This window comes from Mustelus asterias, chromosome 3 (assembly GCF_964213995.1).
Source record: "Mustelus asterias chromosome 3, sMusAst1.hap1.1, whole genome shotgun sequence".
NCBI classification, from domain to species: Eukaryota; Metazoa; Chordata; class Chondrichthyes; order Carcharhiniformes; family Triakidae; genus Mustelus; species Mustelus asterias.
Window position 1 is genome coordinate 16,546,523 of NC_135803.1, and position 17,056 is coordinate 16,563,578.

The 17,056-nt window shown below is 48.1% G+C and overlaps 1 protein-coding gene across 1 annotated transcript in view; it reads left to right on the top strand.

Annotated features, from left to right (window-relative positions):
- hltf (helicase-like transcription factor) overlaps nt 1-17,056 on the top strand; it is a 92,851-nt gene that overhangs the window by 62,772 nt on the left and 13,023 nt on the right. Inside the window, exons 17-21 of the mRNA XM_078205380.1 lie at nt 1,676-1,811; nt 3,608-3,787; nt 9,404-9,528; nt 12,408-12,589; nt 15,908-16,033. Coding sequence (XP_078061506.1) covers nt 1,676-1,811; nt 3,608-3,787; nt 9,404-9,528; nt 12,408-12,589; nt 15,908-16,033 — 749 coding nt within the window. The remainder of the gene's footprint in view (nt 1-1,675; nt 1,812-3,607; nt 3,788-9,403; nt 9,529-12,407; nt 12,590-15,907; nt 16,034-17,056) is intronic.

Here is a 17,056-nt window from a genome sequence, read left to right on the forward strand (position 1 = left end):
CAATGCAGCTCTAAGTACTGTTGTGGTGGGGGATGCATACTGCCTCATCCCTGGAAGAAAAGTGTGTTTGGAACAATAGATTTTTAGCAAAAGGCCGCAGTGCTGTGATATCAAGCAGGGAGGTCAGACTTCTGCCCCTCAGTCAGAGGAAGTCCAATCAGATTAGCCAGAAGCTCCTGCAATAGAACATAGAAAGCCACAGCACAAACAGGCCCTTCGGCCCACAAGTTGCGCCGATCACATCCCCACCTCTAGGCCTATCTATAGCCCTCAATCCCATTAAATCCCATGTACTCATCCAGAAGTCTCTTAAAAGACCCCAACGAGTTTGCCTCCACCACCACCAACGTCAGCCGATTCCACTCACCCACCACCCTCTGAGTGAAAAACTTACCCCTGACATCTCCTCTGTACCTACCCCCCAGCACCTTAAACCTGTGTCCTCTCGTAGCAACCATTTCAGCCCTTGGAAATAGCCTCTGAGAGTCTACCCTATCCAGACCTCTCAACATCTTGTAAACCTCTATCAGGTCACCTCTCATCCTTCGTCTCTCCAGGGAGAAGAGACCAAGCCCCCTCAACCTGTCCTCATAAGGCATGCCCCCCAATCCAGGCAACATCCTTGTAAATCTCCTCTGCACCCTTTCAATGGCTTCAACATCTTTCCTGTAATGAGGTGACCAGAACTGCGCGCAGTACTCCAAGTGGGGTCTAACCAGGGTCCTATAAAGCTGCAGCATTATCTCCCGACTCCTAAACTCAATCCCTCGATTAATGAAGGCCAGTACGCCGTACGCCTTCTTGACCGCATCCTCCACCTGCGAGGCCGATTTAAGAGTCCTATGGACCCGGACCCCAAGCAACGCCAGGATATTTATGCTTTCACGGGATGTGGGCTAAGCATTTGTTGCCCATCCCTAATTGCCTTTAAACTGACTGTCTTGCTAGGCCATTTCAGAGGGGCAGTTCAGAGTCAACCATCTTGCTGTAGGTCTGGAGTCACAGGAATGCCAGACCAGGCATAATGACAGATTTCCTTCCCTAAAGGACATTGATTAAAGGGTGGCACGGTGGCACAGTGGTTAGCACTGCTGCCTCACAGTGCCAGGGACCCGGGTTTGAATCCCAGCTTGGTCACTATCTATACAGAGCCTATACGTTGTCCGCGTGGGTTATCTCCGGGTGCTCCGGTTTTCTCCCAGAGTCCGAAAGATGTGCTAGTTAGGTGCATTGGCCATGCTAAATTCTCCCTCAGTGTACCCGAACAGGCGCCAGAGCGTGGTGACTAGGGGATTTTCACAGTAACTTAATTGCAGTGTTAATGTAAGTCTACTTGTGATACTAATAAATAAACTTTAACTTTGATTATAGTTTCATGGTCACAATTACTGAGACCAGCTTTCAATTCCACATTTAATTTATTGAGTTTAAATTTCACCAGCTGCCATGGTGGGATTTGAACCCATGTCCTCAGAGGGTTCGCCTGGGCCTCTGGATTCCAGGTCCAGTGACCGTACCATTTCACCACCATCCCAAACCTTTGAGTGCATCAGGATCCAAGTTATGGTGCTAAACCGTGACTTGCGCGTGTATGACTTTCAAAGTGACTTTCAACGCGGGATTAGGGGCGATTTGGCGAGACGTGTAGCTATTCGTTTGATATGATTCTGCCTAGGCACTCCCATTCAAAATTCGTTGAAGGATCTTTGGTCCATCCTCTCGTTCCTGAAGCTGAAACCATTCACAGACAGACAGTGGTGGCACCGGACTATCCAACGCCCTGTGACCATGGGGGATCAGCATGGCCTCAAGTAGGTATTTTTGAACTGAAATTGGGTGCGTGTGGATGGAGGGTGTTTCTGAGGGTGGGGTCGGAGTGGACAAAAAGGTGGGGGGTGTTGAAGAGGCTGAAAGATGTGCTGAGAGCAGGTTTATATTAGAGAAAATTGCAGAGAGGGGAGAGATACAAAAGTGTCCAGTGAGGGTGGTGAGTGTCTGGAACAAGCTGCCAGAGGTAGTAGTCGAGGCGGGTACAATTTTGTCTTTTAAAAAGCATTTAGACAGTTATATGGGTATAGAGGGATATGGGCCAAATGTGGGCAATTGGGACTAGCTTAGGGGTTTAAAACAAAAGGGCGGCATGGGCAAGTTGGACCGAAGGCCTGTTTCCATGCTGTAAACCTCTATGACTCTATGAGTTAGGGACCTTTAAAAACCAGGATAGAGCTATTGGGGTATAAATGGTAAATACAACTTTAATTGCAGATAGGCCTGATGGACAAGTGGATTAGTATTCAATAGGATACATGTAGAAGGGTTTTGGACAAGAAGGAAGTTGGATAAAAAAGGGTTCTGGGAAGTAGATGAGATGAAAGATGTCACGGTGGCGGAGTGGTTAGCGCCGCTGCCTCACAGCATCGGGGACCTGGGTTCAATTCCGGACTCGGGCCACTGTCTGTGTGGAGTTTGCACATTCTCCCCGTGTCTGCGTGGGTTTCCTCTGGGTGCTCCTGTTTCCTCCCACAGTCCAAAGATGTGCTGGTTAGGTTGATTGGCCGTGCTAAATTGCCCCTTAGTGTCAGGGGGATTAGCAGGGTCAATATGAGGGGGTTACGGGAATAGGGCCTGGGTGGTTGTTGCAGACTCGATGGGCTGAATGGCCTCCTTCTGCACTGTAGGGATTCTATGATTCACTTGTTAAAAAACATGCTTTTGTTGAAATGTGTTGTTAGCTCTATTTTTCTCCAAATCAAACAATGCATCATATAACTTCCAAACATCACTGGCTGATAATGTGCAATGGAGCCGTTTGAACTTCAGAATGTTTCTTCAGTAGTAAAGGATTTGTTCAGCTCATTTGTGGGCAGCCATTTTCTGTACCGCTATAGCCACTGTATTTGTATACACAACAGCACTGTACACAGAAACTCAAATCATGCTTCGGAGTTGTGAGAAACATTTTTTTTACGGTTATGGAACTTGTTCATGGTTTTCAGTGGAACGCAAAATTAGAATTTAATAGACGTAATAAAGATGCCATGATGTGGAGATTCTGGCGTTGGACTTGGGTGGGCACAGTAAGAAGCCCCACAACACCAGGTTAAAGTCCAGCAAGTTTATTTCGAGTCACCAGCTTTCGGAGCGCTGCTCCTTCATCAGGTGATGGAGATAGCCGGTTTCCTCCCACAGTCCAAAGATGTGCAGGTTAGGTTAATTGGCCATGCTAAATTGACCGTTGGTGTCAGAGGGATTAACAGGGTAAATACGTGGGGTTACGGGAATAGGGCCTGGATGGGATTGTGGTCGGTGAAGACTCGATGAGCCGAGTGGCCTCCTTCTGCACTGTAGGGATTCTATGATTTAAGGGAAAGCTAGATAAACAAAAGGTATAGAAAGATAGAGTGTGATGAAGCAGAATGATACGTAGTGCTTGTTGGGCATAAACACTGGAATGAATGGCCAATTTCTGCACTGTAACCTTGATGTAAAATGCTGCAGTGGTGATGTATCAAGCACAGTGCCCTGACGATTGTATTCTGTGTGGAGCTGAGAAAGTTATGTTGTTCGCTAGAGCTCCCTAATACTTTTATTTGTGTTCATTCTTCAGACGGCTGCAAGCGTTAATAAACAACATTACCTTGCGACGAACCAAAACTAGCAAGGTCAACGGTAAGCCTGTAATCGAGCTCCCGGAACGCACTGTCTTTGTTCAACATATAACGCTTTCTGACGAAGAGAAGCAAATATATGAATCTGTGAAGAACGAGGGGCGGGCCATCATTGGCAGGTGGGTGAGACTCGGAAGCAATTTCCAGTTCAGCAAGTGTAAAGTTGGCTCATTGCCACAGTTTATTCCATGCACATCCTTAATTTTTTAATATAATGCTCATGTTTTATTTGTGCAATGACATTCAGTAGTAAATATTTAGGAGGGTTACTACTTATTACTGGGTGGCAGAGTGGTTAGCACTGCTGCCTCACAGCGCCAGGGACCCGGGTTCAATTCGAGCCTCGGGTCACTGTCTGTGAACCGGGTGCTCTGGTTTCCTCCCACAGTCCCGATTGGCCGTGCTAAATTGCTCCTTAGTATCACAAGATGTGTAGGTTAGATGGATTAGCAGTGGTAAATATGTGGGGTAATGGGGATAGGACGGGGGGAGAGGGCCTGGATAAGATACTCTGCACTGTAGAGATTCCTCTGTTATTGAATACCTACCTCTAGTCGGCATCTTTTGATAAGGTTTCGTTCCCTTAATATTATGTGTGGAGTTTGCACATTCTCCCCATGCCTGCGTGGGTTTCCTTCGGGTGCTCCGGTTTCCTCCCAAAATCCGAAGATGTGCTGAAGTGTACCCGAATAGGCGCCGGAATGTGGCGACTAGAGGATTTTCACAGTAACTTCATTGCAGTGTTAATCATAGAGTCCCTACACTATGGAAGGAGACCATTCAGTCCATTGAGTCTGCACCGGCCACAATCCCACCCAGGCCTTATTCCCGTAACCCCACACATTTACCCTGCTAATTCCCCTGACACTAGGGTCAATTTTAAAGAACAAAGAACAATACAGCACAGGAACAGGCCCTTCGGCCCTCCAAGCCCGCGCCGCTCCCCGGTCCAGGATTGAATCCTGAATCCAGGATCCCCGCCCAATTTTCCAGCCTATCTACATACCAATATCCTATCCACCGAGCTGTCCCCCACAGCTACGATGCTTTGTTCATTACAACCTATTAACTCACCCCCACCCCCCCATTCCAGACCATGTGATCTCCAGGGAGAGGCGAAAACCCAGAGTGAAAAACCCCAGGGCCAATATGGGGGAAAAAAAAATCTGGGAAATTCCTCTCCGACCCCCTGAGGCGATCGAAACGAGTCCAGGAGATCACAATGGCCCTGATCGGAAAATGCTTCCCAACCCTAGTCATTTCCACTTCCACGAGAAACAAGGAACAATTAGCCCGCGCCGCTCCCTGGTCCAAACTAGACCACTCTTTTGTATCCCTCCATTCCCACTCCGTTCATACAGCTGTCTAGATAAGTCTTAAACGTTCCCAGTGTGTCCGCCTCCACCACCTTGCCCGGCAACACATTCCAGGCCCCCACGACCCTCTGTGTGAAATATGTCCTTCTGATATCTGTGTTAAACCTCCCCCCCCTTCACCTTGAACCTATGACCCCTTGTGAACGTCACCACCGACCCGGGGAAAAGCTTCCCACCGTTCACCCTATCTATGCCTTTCATAATTTTATACACCTCTATTAAGTCTCCCCTCATCCTCCGTCTTTCCAAGGAGAACAACCCCAGTTTCCCCAATCTCTCCTCATAACCAAGCCCCTCCATACCAGGCAACATCCTGGTAAACCTCCTCTGTACTCTCTCCAAAGCCTCCACGTCCTTCTGGTAGTGTGGCGACCAGAACTGGACGCAGTATTCCAAATGCGGCCGAACCAACGTTCTATACATCTGCAACATCAGACCCCAACTTTTATACTCTATGCCCCGTCCTATAAAGGCAAGCATGCCATATGCCTTCTTCGCCACCTTCTCCACCTGTGACGTCACCTTCAAAGATCTGTGGACTTGCACACCCAGGTCCCTCTGCGTCTCTACACCCTTTATGGTTCTTCCATTTATCGTGTAGCTCCTCCTTACATTATTCCCACCAAAATGCATCACTTCGCATTTATCAGGATTGAACTCCATCTGCCATTTCCTTGCCCAAATTTCCAGCCTATCTATATCCTTCTGTAGCCTCTGACAATGTTCCTCACTATCTGCAAGTCCTGCCAGTTTTGTGTCGTCCGCAAACTTACTGATCACCCCAGTTACTCCTTCTTCCAGATCATTTATATAAATCACAAACAGCAGAGGTCCCAATACAGAGCCCTGCGGTACACCACTAGTCACAGGCCTCCAGCCGGAAAAAGACCCTTCCACTACCACCCTCTGTCTTCTATGACCAAGCCAGTTCTCCACCCATCTAGCCACCTCCCCCTTTATCCCATGGGATCCAACCTTTTTCACTAGCCTACCATGAGGGACTTTGTCAAACGCTTTACTAAAGTCCATATCGACAACATCCACGGCCCTTCCTTCGTCAACCATTTTGGTCACTTCTTCAAAAAGCACCACCAGGTTAGTGAGGCATGACCTCCCTCTCACAAAACCATGTTGACTATCGTTAATGAGTTTATTCCTTTCTAAATGCGCATACATCCTATCTTTAAGAATCTTCTCCAACAACTTCCCCACCACGGACGTCAAGCTCACCGGCCTATAATTACCCGGGTTATCCTTCCTACCCTTCTTAAATAACGGGACCACATTGGCTATCCTCCAATCCTCTGGGACCTCACCTGTGTCCAGTGACGAGACAAAGATTTGCGTCAGAGGCCCAACGATTTCACCTCTCGTCTCCCTGAGCAGCCTTGGATAGATTCCATCAGGCCCTGGGGATTTGTCAGTCTTTAAATTCTCTAACAAACCTAACACTTCCTCCTTTGTAATGGAGATTTTCTCCAACGGTTCAACACTCCCCTCCGAGACACTCCCAGTCAACACATCCCTCTCCTTAGTGAATACCGACGCAAAGTATTCATTTAGGATCTCCCCTACCTCTTTGGGCTCCAAGCATAAGTCCCCACTTTTGTCCCTGAGAGGTCCGATTTTTTCCCTAACAACCCTTTTGTTCCTAACGTATGAATAAAATGCCTTGGGATTCTCCTTAATCCTGTCTGCCAAGAACATTTCGTGACCCCTTTTTGCTCTTCTAATTCCCCGTTTGAGTATTTTCCTACTTTCATTGTACTCCTCCAGAGCTCCCTCCGTTTTTAGTTGATTGGACCTAACATACGCCTCTCTTTTCCTTTTGACCAGTCCCTCAATTTCCCTGGTTATCCACGGTTCCCTAATCCTACCCTTCCTATCCTTCTTTTTTACAGGCACATGCTTGTCCTGTAGCCCTAACAACCGTTCCTTAAAAGACTGCCACATACCAGATGTGGATTTACCCTCAAACAGCCTCTCCCAATCAAGAGCTGCCAATTTCTGCCTGATCCCAATAAAGTTAGCCTTCCCCCAATCCAACACCTTACCCTTGGGACACCACTCATCCTTATCCATCACTATCCTAAAGCTAACAGAATTGTGGTCACTATTTGCCACATGTTCCCCAACCAAAACTTTGACGACCTGACCGGGCTCATTCCCCAGTACCAGGTCCAGTATAGCCCCCTCTCTAGTTGGGCTGTCCACATATTGTTCCAACGAACCCTCCTGTACACATTTTACAAATTCCTCCCCATCCAGAGTCCCTGCCCTCAGCGATTTCCAGTCTATACCAGGGAAATTGAAGTCTCCCACTACAACAACCCTATATTTCCTGCACCTATCCAGTATCTCCTGACATATCCATTCTTCCACTACGGCATGGCCATTCCACCTAACCTGCACATCTTTGGACTGTGGGAGGAAACTGGAGCACCCGGAGGAAACCCACGCAGACACTGGGAGAATGTGCAAACCCCACACTGACTTGTAAGCCTACTTGTGACACTAGTAAATAAACTTAACTTAATCAGAAGGGGCAGTAAATCAGATTGCTTAATTAGGAGAGTCATTTTCATGGGCAGAAAACATTGGTATCTAATTTCTCAGTGTTAAAGTAACTGGCAAAGTGGAATATTTCATTGGAAGTTGTTTACTGAAACAAAACTGCAATCATAACTTTAATTTTTACCAAAGCAACGCTGATGGACAAAAAAATTGTCTCCCTTCATATAGTCGTGAAACCTTGAAGATCCTGAGGGGTAATGAGTGGGTGGATGTGGAGAGGATGTTTCCTCTTGTCAGAGAATCTAGAACTTGGCTGTCATTCTTTGAACACAGTGGTTAGGTTTGCTGTCTCACAGTGCGATTTCCAGCTTGGGTCACTGTCTGTGTGGAGTTTGCATGTTCTCCCCACGTCTGCGTGGGTTTCCTCCGGGTGCTCCAGTGTTAAGCCTCTCAGTTGCAGTCCAGTAATAAAAGATGATGCAGGTCCAGGTTCTTCACAAACTCACTTTATTCTCTTTTACAACTCCACATAAACACCCCCCCACCCAACGCCACCTGTTACCCCTTTATATATCCCGGTGAGTACTATTAAACAATTGATGCGATAGTGACTTTTAAGGGGTATCTGATCAAATGCAGGAGTAGAGGGATATGGTCCCTGGAAGGGAAGGGGGTTTTAGTCAGGCAGCATGGTCGGTGCAGGCTTGGAGGGCCGAAGGGCCTGTTCCTGCGCTGTAATTTTCTTTGTTCTTTGTTGAATTAACATACAAATTAGGTCTAAAGTGGAAGGTTGCAGTTAACCCATTCCTAACAGCCAGCTTCCTCCCACAGTCCGAAAGATGTGCTGGTTTGGTGGATTGGCCATGCTAAATTCTCCCTCCGTGTACTTGAATAGGTGCCGGAGTGTGGCGACTAGGGGATTTTCACAGTCACTTCATTGCAGTGTTAATGTAAGCCTACTTGTGACACTAATAAATAAACTTTAAAAATGAAAGGATGACACAGATGTGGAGAATATTTTTCTTTCCCTGAGGGTTGTGAGTCCCCCGAACTCTTCCTCAAAAGAAAGTGGAAATGGAATCTTTGAATATTTTTAAAGCAGAGCTAGCTAGATTCTTGATTAGAAAGATCATAGATAGATACCCTACAGTGCAGAAAGAGGCCATTTGGCCCATCGAGTTTGCACCGACCACAATCCCACCCAGGCCCAACCCCCATATCCCTACATATTTACCCACTAATCCCTCTAACCTACACATCTCAGGACACTAAGGGACAATTTTAGCACGGCCAATCAACCTAACCTGCACATCTTTGGACTGTGGGAGGCAACCGGAGGAAACCCACGCAGACACGAGGAGAATGTGCAAACTCCACACAGACAGTGACCCAAGCCGAGAATCGAACCCAGGTCCCTGGAGCTGTGAAGCAGCAGTGCTAACCACTGTGCTACCGTGCCGCCCACGATTAACAAAGGGTCAAAGGTTATTGGGGACAGGCAGGAATGTGGGGTTGAGGTTACAATCTGATCAGCCATGACCTTATTGAATGGCGGAACAGGCTCGAGGGGCCAAATGGCCTTCTGCTCCTAATTCTCCAAACTTCTTTCCCCCTCTAATTCTCTTCTGTTGCTGTCACCTGTTCGTACTCTCTCTCTCTTTTGTTATTGCTGTTAGGAAGGCCACGGCTTAGCAGCTGTATCTGTCAGACTTCTGGGAATGTTGTCTGACGATGAGTGAGGATGGAGCACTGACTGAGCCTTTCACTTGGGAACTGGGATCGTATGCTGCCCTCGGACACACCTGTTCACAGCTCAATGCTTATCCTTGTTCCAACATTTTTCAGATACTTCAGCGAAGGATCCATTTTCACCCATTATGCTGACGTCCTCGCGATCCTGGTCTGGCTGAGGCAGCTGTGTTGCCATCCCCGTCTGTTTGCAAATTCTTCAGCTGTGATGGGTTCCTCAGGTAGGAGCAGCCTTCGCGGATTTCCGCACTGTTTTATAGTGAGAGTGCTTCAGACACCTTTTACTAAATGGATGTCCAAGGGGATTGAAGGGCCAGTGGCAGCATGAAAACAAGATTGACCAATTGTTCTTCAGACCGGAAGGAAGTATAGGGGGCGGCTCCAAGCGTCTGTTTTAGGACAACAGCTCTTTGGTATATGTTAATGATCTGGATTTCGGACTTTAGGGCATCATTTTGAAGTTTTCAAATGAGACAGACCTTCTTGAGTGCACGGTAGCACAGTCGTTAGCACTGCTGCCTCGCAGCGCCAGGGACCCGGGTTCGATTCCCGGCTTGGGTCACTGTCTGTGCAGAGTCTGCACGTTCTCCCCGTGTGTGCGTGGGTTTCCTCCCACAGTCCAGAGATGTGCAGGTCAGATTGATTGGCTATGCTGAATTGCCCTTTAGTGTCGGAGGGATTAAGGAGGGTGAATACATTGGGGTTACAGGGATAGGGCCTAGATGGGAGTGCAGACGCGATGGGCCGAATGGTCTCCTTCTGCACTGTAGGGATTCTATGATATAGTAGTGAAGAATGAGAAGAGTGGGGGACTTCAGAAGGACGTAGACTGGTAAAATGGGCAGAGAGGTGACAGATGAAGTTTAACGCTGAGAAATGTAAAGTGATGTATTTTGGAAGGAAGAATGAGGAGAGGCAGTATAAATGGTAGAGTTTTAAAAGAACGAGCCGGGACATTGAGACCCAGGGCTTTGGGTACAGAAATCTTTTGAAGGTGGTTGAGAGACAGACCTGCCATGTTGATGAACGCAGGACTGCCTCAATGGGCTGAATGGTCTCCTCCTGTTCCTAAGGTGACGTGTCAAATTGATGAGGCTTTAAGAACAAACGCAGGATTCTTGGCTTTGTAAATAGAGGCGTAAAATCCAAAAGCAACTCCGTTGTATTAAAGCTTTATAAACTAGTTAGGCCTGTGTTGAAGTACAGTGAAGTCCCATCTTTCGCAGCTTCAATTGTTCACTTATCAGTGCTATGTGTTTTGCACACTGCGTCGCCAATCACATGAGTGATGTTCATTTATTTGTATTTTCTTTCCTTTGGGGGCGGCACGGTGGCACAGTGTTTAGCACTGCTGCCTCACAGCGCCTGCGACCCAGGTTCGATTCCCGGCTTGGGTCACTGTCTGTGTGGAGTTTGCACGTTCTCCCCGTGTCTGCGTGGGTTTCTTCCGGGTGCTCCGGTTTCCTCCCACAGTCCAAAAGACGTGCCGGTTAGGTGAATTGGCCATGCTAAATTCTTCCTCCGTGTACCCGAACAGGCTCCGGAGTGTGGCAGCAAGGGGATTTTCACAGTAACGTCATTGCAATGTTAATGTAAGCCGACTTGTGATACTAATAAATAAATTTTTTTTTAAACTTTAAAACTATGAACTTTTCACCGGGGAGACCACAGCCATGACAGAACAGAGACTGGAATGGTTACAGCTGAAGTGCAGTCCAAAAAAAGGGGACTGACCCAGAAATAGGATCATAGAAACCCTACAGTACAGTAGGAGGCCATTTGGCCATTCGAGCTGCACCGACAACAATCCCTCCCAGATCCTATCCCTATAAACCCACAGATTTACCCTGTTAATCCCCCTGACATTAAGGGAAAATTGAGCATGGCCAATCAACCTAACCCGCACATCTTTGGAATATGGGGAGAAACCGGAGCACCCGGAGGAAATCCATGCGGTCACAGTCTGAATCTCTGCACGGATTCTTTGACGAGTATACCTTTGAGTACAGCCTGAGTGTGGGATCAGTTAATTCATCCAAAGATATCAATTTTGTTATTAATTAATTTTGCGGGAGGTCTTTGAACGCCGCGGCAGATACACTCTGGCAAATTTAACACCGTTAAGAAGAGACCTCTTGAATCACTGAGACATCAGGAAAGAACTCTGATGCTGTGTTATAATGGAGGATGCATTATAATGGGGTCACTTACTCACAGAGTACACTTGCCTTTGTGGGTTTATTCAGTGAGTAACTGCACTGTGCAGAAGAGGATGGTCTATGGATCTGTATTGGGTTTGCTGACCTCAACTCAGGCAATGATTATTTGGCACAAATGGCCTTAGAAATCAGCTTTCCTGCTCCCGTGCCATTATCTAGTAACCCTGGTAGAAGTGCATGTAAGTAGGGATAGCACGCGCAGAGGTCCGCTTAGTGCTATGCTGCTGGCCTCCTGATCGCTGGCCAGCTTGCTGACTGGTCAGCCCTGTGGCCCCGCAATGCCAGCCGTGCGACCCCCCCCCCCCTCCCCCACCCTGATTGCTGCCTTCCCGGATGTGTCCGGGCCAGCCCCGGCCCCGCTCGATTTCCATCCCCCCCACCACGGGCAGCCCTGCATGTCGCCCCCCCCTTCCCCGGCAAGCCGATCCCACCTCCCCCCACCCTGATGGACAGCCCCAATCGTTGGCCTTCCTCCAAACGTAGGCCTCCCTCCCACCGCCAAATGTAGAGTGACAATAAGACCTCCTTCCCACCCCCACTGATCTCTGCTCCCCCCCAAGAGGTCCTGCCCCTGCTCTGGCCCCACCCCCTTGGCACTGCGCGATTCCCGGTGGGCATTGCCAAGCTGCCCCTTGGGCAGTACCAAGGGGCCAGGCTTAATGGAACTTAATCTTCCAAATGAATGATTTATCCAAGCAGGGCTATTTTCTGAACTGTTGGGAGGTTATAATGTCCAACAGTGCCAGGGTCAACAGGCAGGATGGTGATCCTTTTGTGCAGATGGTTAAAATTGGAAAGGTTGGTTAGTTCTGTTCATTAGATGGATGTCAATACTGCCTCTCTCACTCTCTTTCCCCCACTTGTTTTCTCCCTCTCTCCAGTCGACAATTCCACCCCTGATGAACTGAGGGAGAAACTGGTGAAAAAGATTAAGCTGGTTTTGAGTTGCGGCTCTGATGAAGAATGCGCCATCTGCCTGGAGTCGCTGACCTTTCCTGTGATTACACACTGTGCCCACGTTTACTGCAGACCGTGTATCTGTCAGGTTATTCAGAGCGAGCAGGTCAGTGGATGGCAGGGGTGCGGCTTAACACAAACTCTTGTTTAGTCCACGAGTTTAAGGAGATTTCTGCCAAACTTTGGATTGAAATTGGGGTGTCAGGAATTTACTCGGGGGTGGGGGGGGGGGGGGCTTCTGATTGTCTGCTAATTCTCAGTGAAACATCTGTTCACATGTATATATGGGGCTTTCTGCAAGTCATTTGCCAAAGTTATGGCATAGGCTCTGTTTCCACACCGTTGATTGGTTATTTAAGGTTTATTTATGGGTGGCACAGTTGTTAGCGCTGCTGCCTCACAGCGCCAGGGACCCGGGCTCGATTCCCGGCTTGGGTCACTGTGCGGAGTCGGCACCTTCTCCCCGTGTCTGCGTGGGTTTCCTCCTGGTGCTCCAGTTTCCTCCCACGCAGTCCAAAGATGGGTGGGTTAGGCCATGTGAAATTGCCGCTTAGTGTCCCAAGATATGTAGGTTAGGATTAACCACGGTAAATACGCAGAGTTATGGGGATAGGGCGGAGGGGAGGGCCTGAGCAAGATGCTCTTTCGGAGAGTCAGCGTAGACTCGATGGGCCAGATGGCCTCACTCTGCACTGTAGGAACTCTGTAGTTCTAACTACAGCAGGATTGACCCAATAATTTTAGTCATGACATTGAAGAATGGCTTTTCGAGCATCGTAGCATGCCCTGATATCCTGTAATTTCCGCTGTGCAGTATAAATGGTGAATTTTAGGGGACTTGTACATATGAACATACACATTAGGAGCAGGGGTCACTATTTGGCTGCTCCGCCATTCAATAAGATCTTGGCTGATCTGATCATAGCCCCAAGTCCACATTCCTGTCTTCCCCCAATAACTTTTGACTTTCTTGTTAGTCAAGAATCTGTCTACCTCTGTCTTAAGAATATCTAATGACCCTGTTTCCAGTGCTGTCTGGGGAAGAGTGAGTTCCAAATACTCATGATCCTCTGAGAAAGAATTTCTCCTCATCTCCATCATCAATGGGAGTCCTCTTATTTTTAAACTTTGTCCCCTCATTCGAAGGGAAGGATCCTTTTGGTGTCCACCCTGTCAAATCCTCACAGGTTATTATATATTTCAATAAGATTGCCTGTCATTCTTTGAAATTCCAATGGATATAAGTCCAAGCTGTCATAAAATAAGAACATAAGAAATAGGAGCAGGAGTAGGCCATCTAGCCCCTCGAGCCTGCCCCGCCATTCGATAAGATCATGGCTGATGTGAAGTGGATCAGTTCCACTTACCCGCCTGATCCCTATAACCCCTAATTCCCTTACCGATCAGGAATCCATCTATCCGTGATTTAAACATATTCAACAAGGTAGCCTCCACCACTTCAGTGGGCAGAGAATTCCAGAGATTCACCACCCTCTGAGAGAAGAAGTTCCTCCTCAACTCTGTCCTAAACTGACCCCCCTTTATTTTGAGGCTGTGCCCTCTAGTTCTAGCTTCCTTTCTAAGTGGAAAGAATCTCTCCACCTCTACCCTATCCAGCCCCTTCATTATCTTATAGGTCTCTATAAGATCCCCCCTCAGCCTTCTAAATTCCAACGAGTACAGACCCAATCTGCTCAGTCTCTCCTCATAATCAACACCCCTCATCTCTGGTATCAACCCACTCTTCACTTGTATCAGGCGAGTGAGCCTTTTTCTGAACTGCTTTTTTAAAATTGATTTATGGGATGTGGGTGTCGCTGGTTGGGCCAGCATTTAATTGCCCATCTCTAACCAGCCAACCCCAGTGCTGTGGGTCTGGAGCCACATGTAGGCCAGACCGGGTAAGGATGGCAGATTTCCTTCCCTAAAGGACATCAGTGAACCAGATGGGTTTTTACAACAATCGACAATGGTTTCGTGGTCATCAGTGGACTTTTAATTCCAGATTTTTATTGAATTCAAATTTCACCATTTGCCATGATGGAATTTGAACCCTGGTCCCCAGATCTTGCCCGGGGTCCCTGGATTACTAATCCAGTGACAATACCACTACGCCACCACCTCCCCAACAGATTGATATCTGTTTTAAAATAAGGAGACCAAACTTATATCCAGTACACCAGGTGTGGTTTCACCAATGTCCTGAATGACTGCAGCAAAACATCCCTACTTTTATACTCCATTCCCTTGCAATAAATGCCAACATTCTATTTGCCTTCCTAATAATTTGCTTTCCCTGAATGCTCACTTTTTGTGATTCATGTACTAAAACACCCAGATCGCTGGTAAGAGTTCTGCAATCTCTCCCCATTTAAATAATAAGTTGTTTTTCTATTCTTCCACCCAAAGTGGACACTTTCACATTTTCCTACAGGGTGGCACGGTGGCACAGTGGTTAGCACTGCTGTCTCACAGCGCCAGGGACCCGGGCTCAATTCCAGTCTTGGGTGACTGTGCGGAGTTTGCATGTTCTCCCCGTGTCTGCGTGGCTTTCCTGCGTGGTGCTCTGGTTTACTCCCACAGCCTGAAAGATGCGCAGGTCAGGTGAATTGGCCATGTGAAATTGCCCCTTAATGTCCCAAGATCTGTAGGTTAAATGGATTAGTCATGGTAAATGTGTGGGGTTACAGGAATAGGGCGGAGGAGAGGACCTGGATAAGGTACTCTGTCAGAGAGCCAGTGCAGACTCGATGGGCAGAATGGCTGCTTCTGCACTGTAAGGATTCTGATTCATTTTTTTTATTCATTCGTGCGACATGAGCGTCGCTGGCTGGCCAGCATTTATTGCCCATCCCTAGTTGCCCGAGGGCAGTTGTGAGTCAACCACATTGCTGTGGCTCTGGAGTCACATGTAGGCCAGACCAGGTAAAGATGGCAGATTTCCTTCCTTAAAGGGACATTAGTGAACCAGACGGGTTTTTTCGACAATGGTTTGATGGTCATCATTAGATTGGTAATTCCAGATATTTTTTATTAAATTCAAATTCCATCATCTGCTGTGGTGGGATTCAAACCCGGGTACACAGAACATTCGCTGAGTTTCTGGATTAATAGTTTAGCGATAATACCACTAGGCCATCTTCTCCCCAGAATTTTATCGCCGGAATTTTACCACCCCGCCCGCCACGGGAATTGGAGCGGGCAAGGGCCAGACCATGGATAGGTCAGTTGACCTTGGGTGAGATTTTATGGTTTCGGGACGAGCCAGGCTATAAAATCCCGCCGAACGTTTCTCAATGGGCACAATGCCTTGTGAAACACTTCGTCAGTCACCAAGACAAGAGCTCCCGCCCTCTGAGCGTATTGTGTATGTCTGACCGTTGGAGGTGTCTCATTACTTCTGCCTCCTTTCTCGTCCTGCCAGCCCACAGCCCGGTGTCCCCTGTGCAGGGCCGAAATCCGAGTGGAACAGCTGGTGGAGTGCCCTCCTGAAGAGACAGACGCCACGGCACCTGACAAATCTCAGCAGGTCTGGGTCTCCAGCTCAAAGGTCAGTCGGAGGGGCCTGTGTGTGTGTTTTTTTTTAAAAACAGCCTTGTCCGTTGTGTGGGGATGGGCAGAAGCAGCACTGCTATCAGGGAGGGGAGATTTTGAGAGATGGTATGGATATCATCTGTGGAATGTCAGCCTGCATTCATCGGAGAGCTGCAACATTTGTGGACTGTCTGCACGAGAGCTCATTTGTATTGTTATAAATTTGACAGTAAAATGGGGATTGAATTGCTCACATTTAACTTCCAAATAACAAGACAGACCTGGGCAGGAAGGGAGATTTTTCTTCTGTGTCACTATTCTAAGCAGGGAGGGGATTGTATTTGAGTGAAGTTGATGTGACATTCCAGGGCACAATTTGAATTTTATTTTAAAGTTGGAAGGCAGGGAATTCCTGGAATGTGATTGACCACCTGTCATATAAGGCGGGATTTTCCAGCCCATCCCACCGGTGAGATCTTCCCATTGCACCGAGGTCGACCCCCTACATAGCAGGGGGTTTTTATTCACTCGTGGGACATGGGCGTCGCTGGCTGGCCAGCATTTACTGCCCATCCCCTGTTGCCCGAGGGCAGCTGAGAGTCAACCACATTGCTGTGGCTGACGGGAAACCCGTGGGCGGGTGGGGAGGGGGGTGCACTGCCGGCGGGACCAGAGAATCCCACCGACGTGAACGATGTGGGCAACACGGTGGCACAGTGGTTAGCACTGCTGCCTCATAGCGCCAGGGACCTGGATTCGATTCCCGGCTTGGGTCACCGTCTGTGTGGAGTTTGCACATTCTCCCCGTGTCTGCGTGGATTTCCTCCAGCTGCTCCGGTTTCCTCCCACAGTCCGAAAGACGTGATGGTTAGCTGCATTGGCCATGTTAAATTGCCCCTCAGTGTACCCGAACAGGCGCCGGAGTGTGGCGACTAGGGGATTTTTGCAGTAACTTCATTGCAGTGTTAATGTAAGCCCACTTGTGACACTAATAATAATCTTGGTGATGAGGAAGCAGCGCTCCGAAAGCTCATGATTC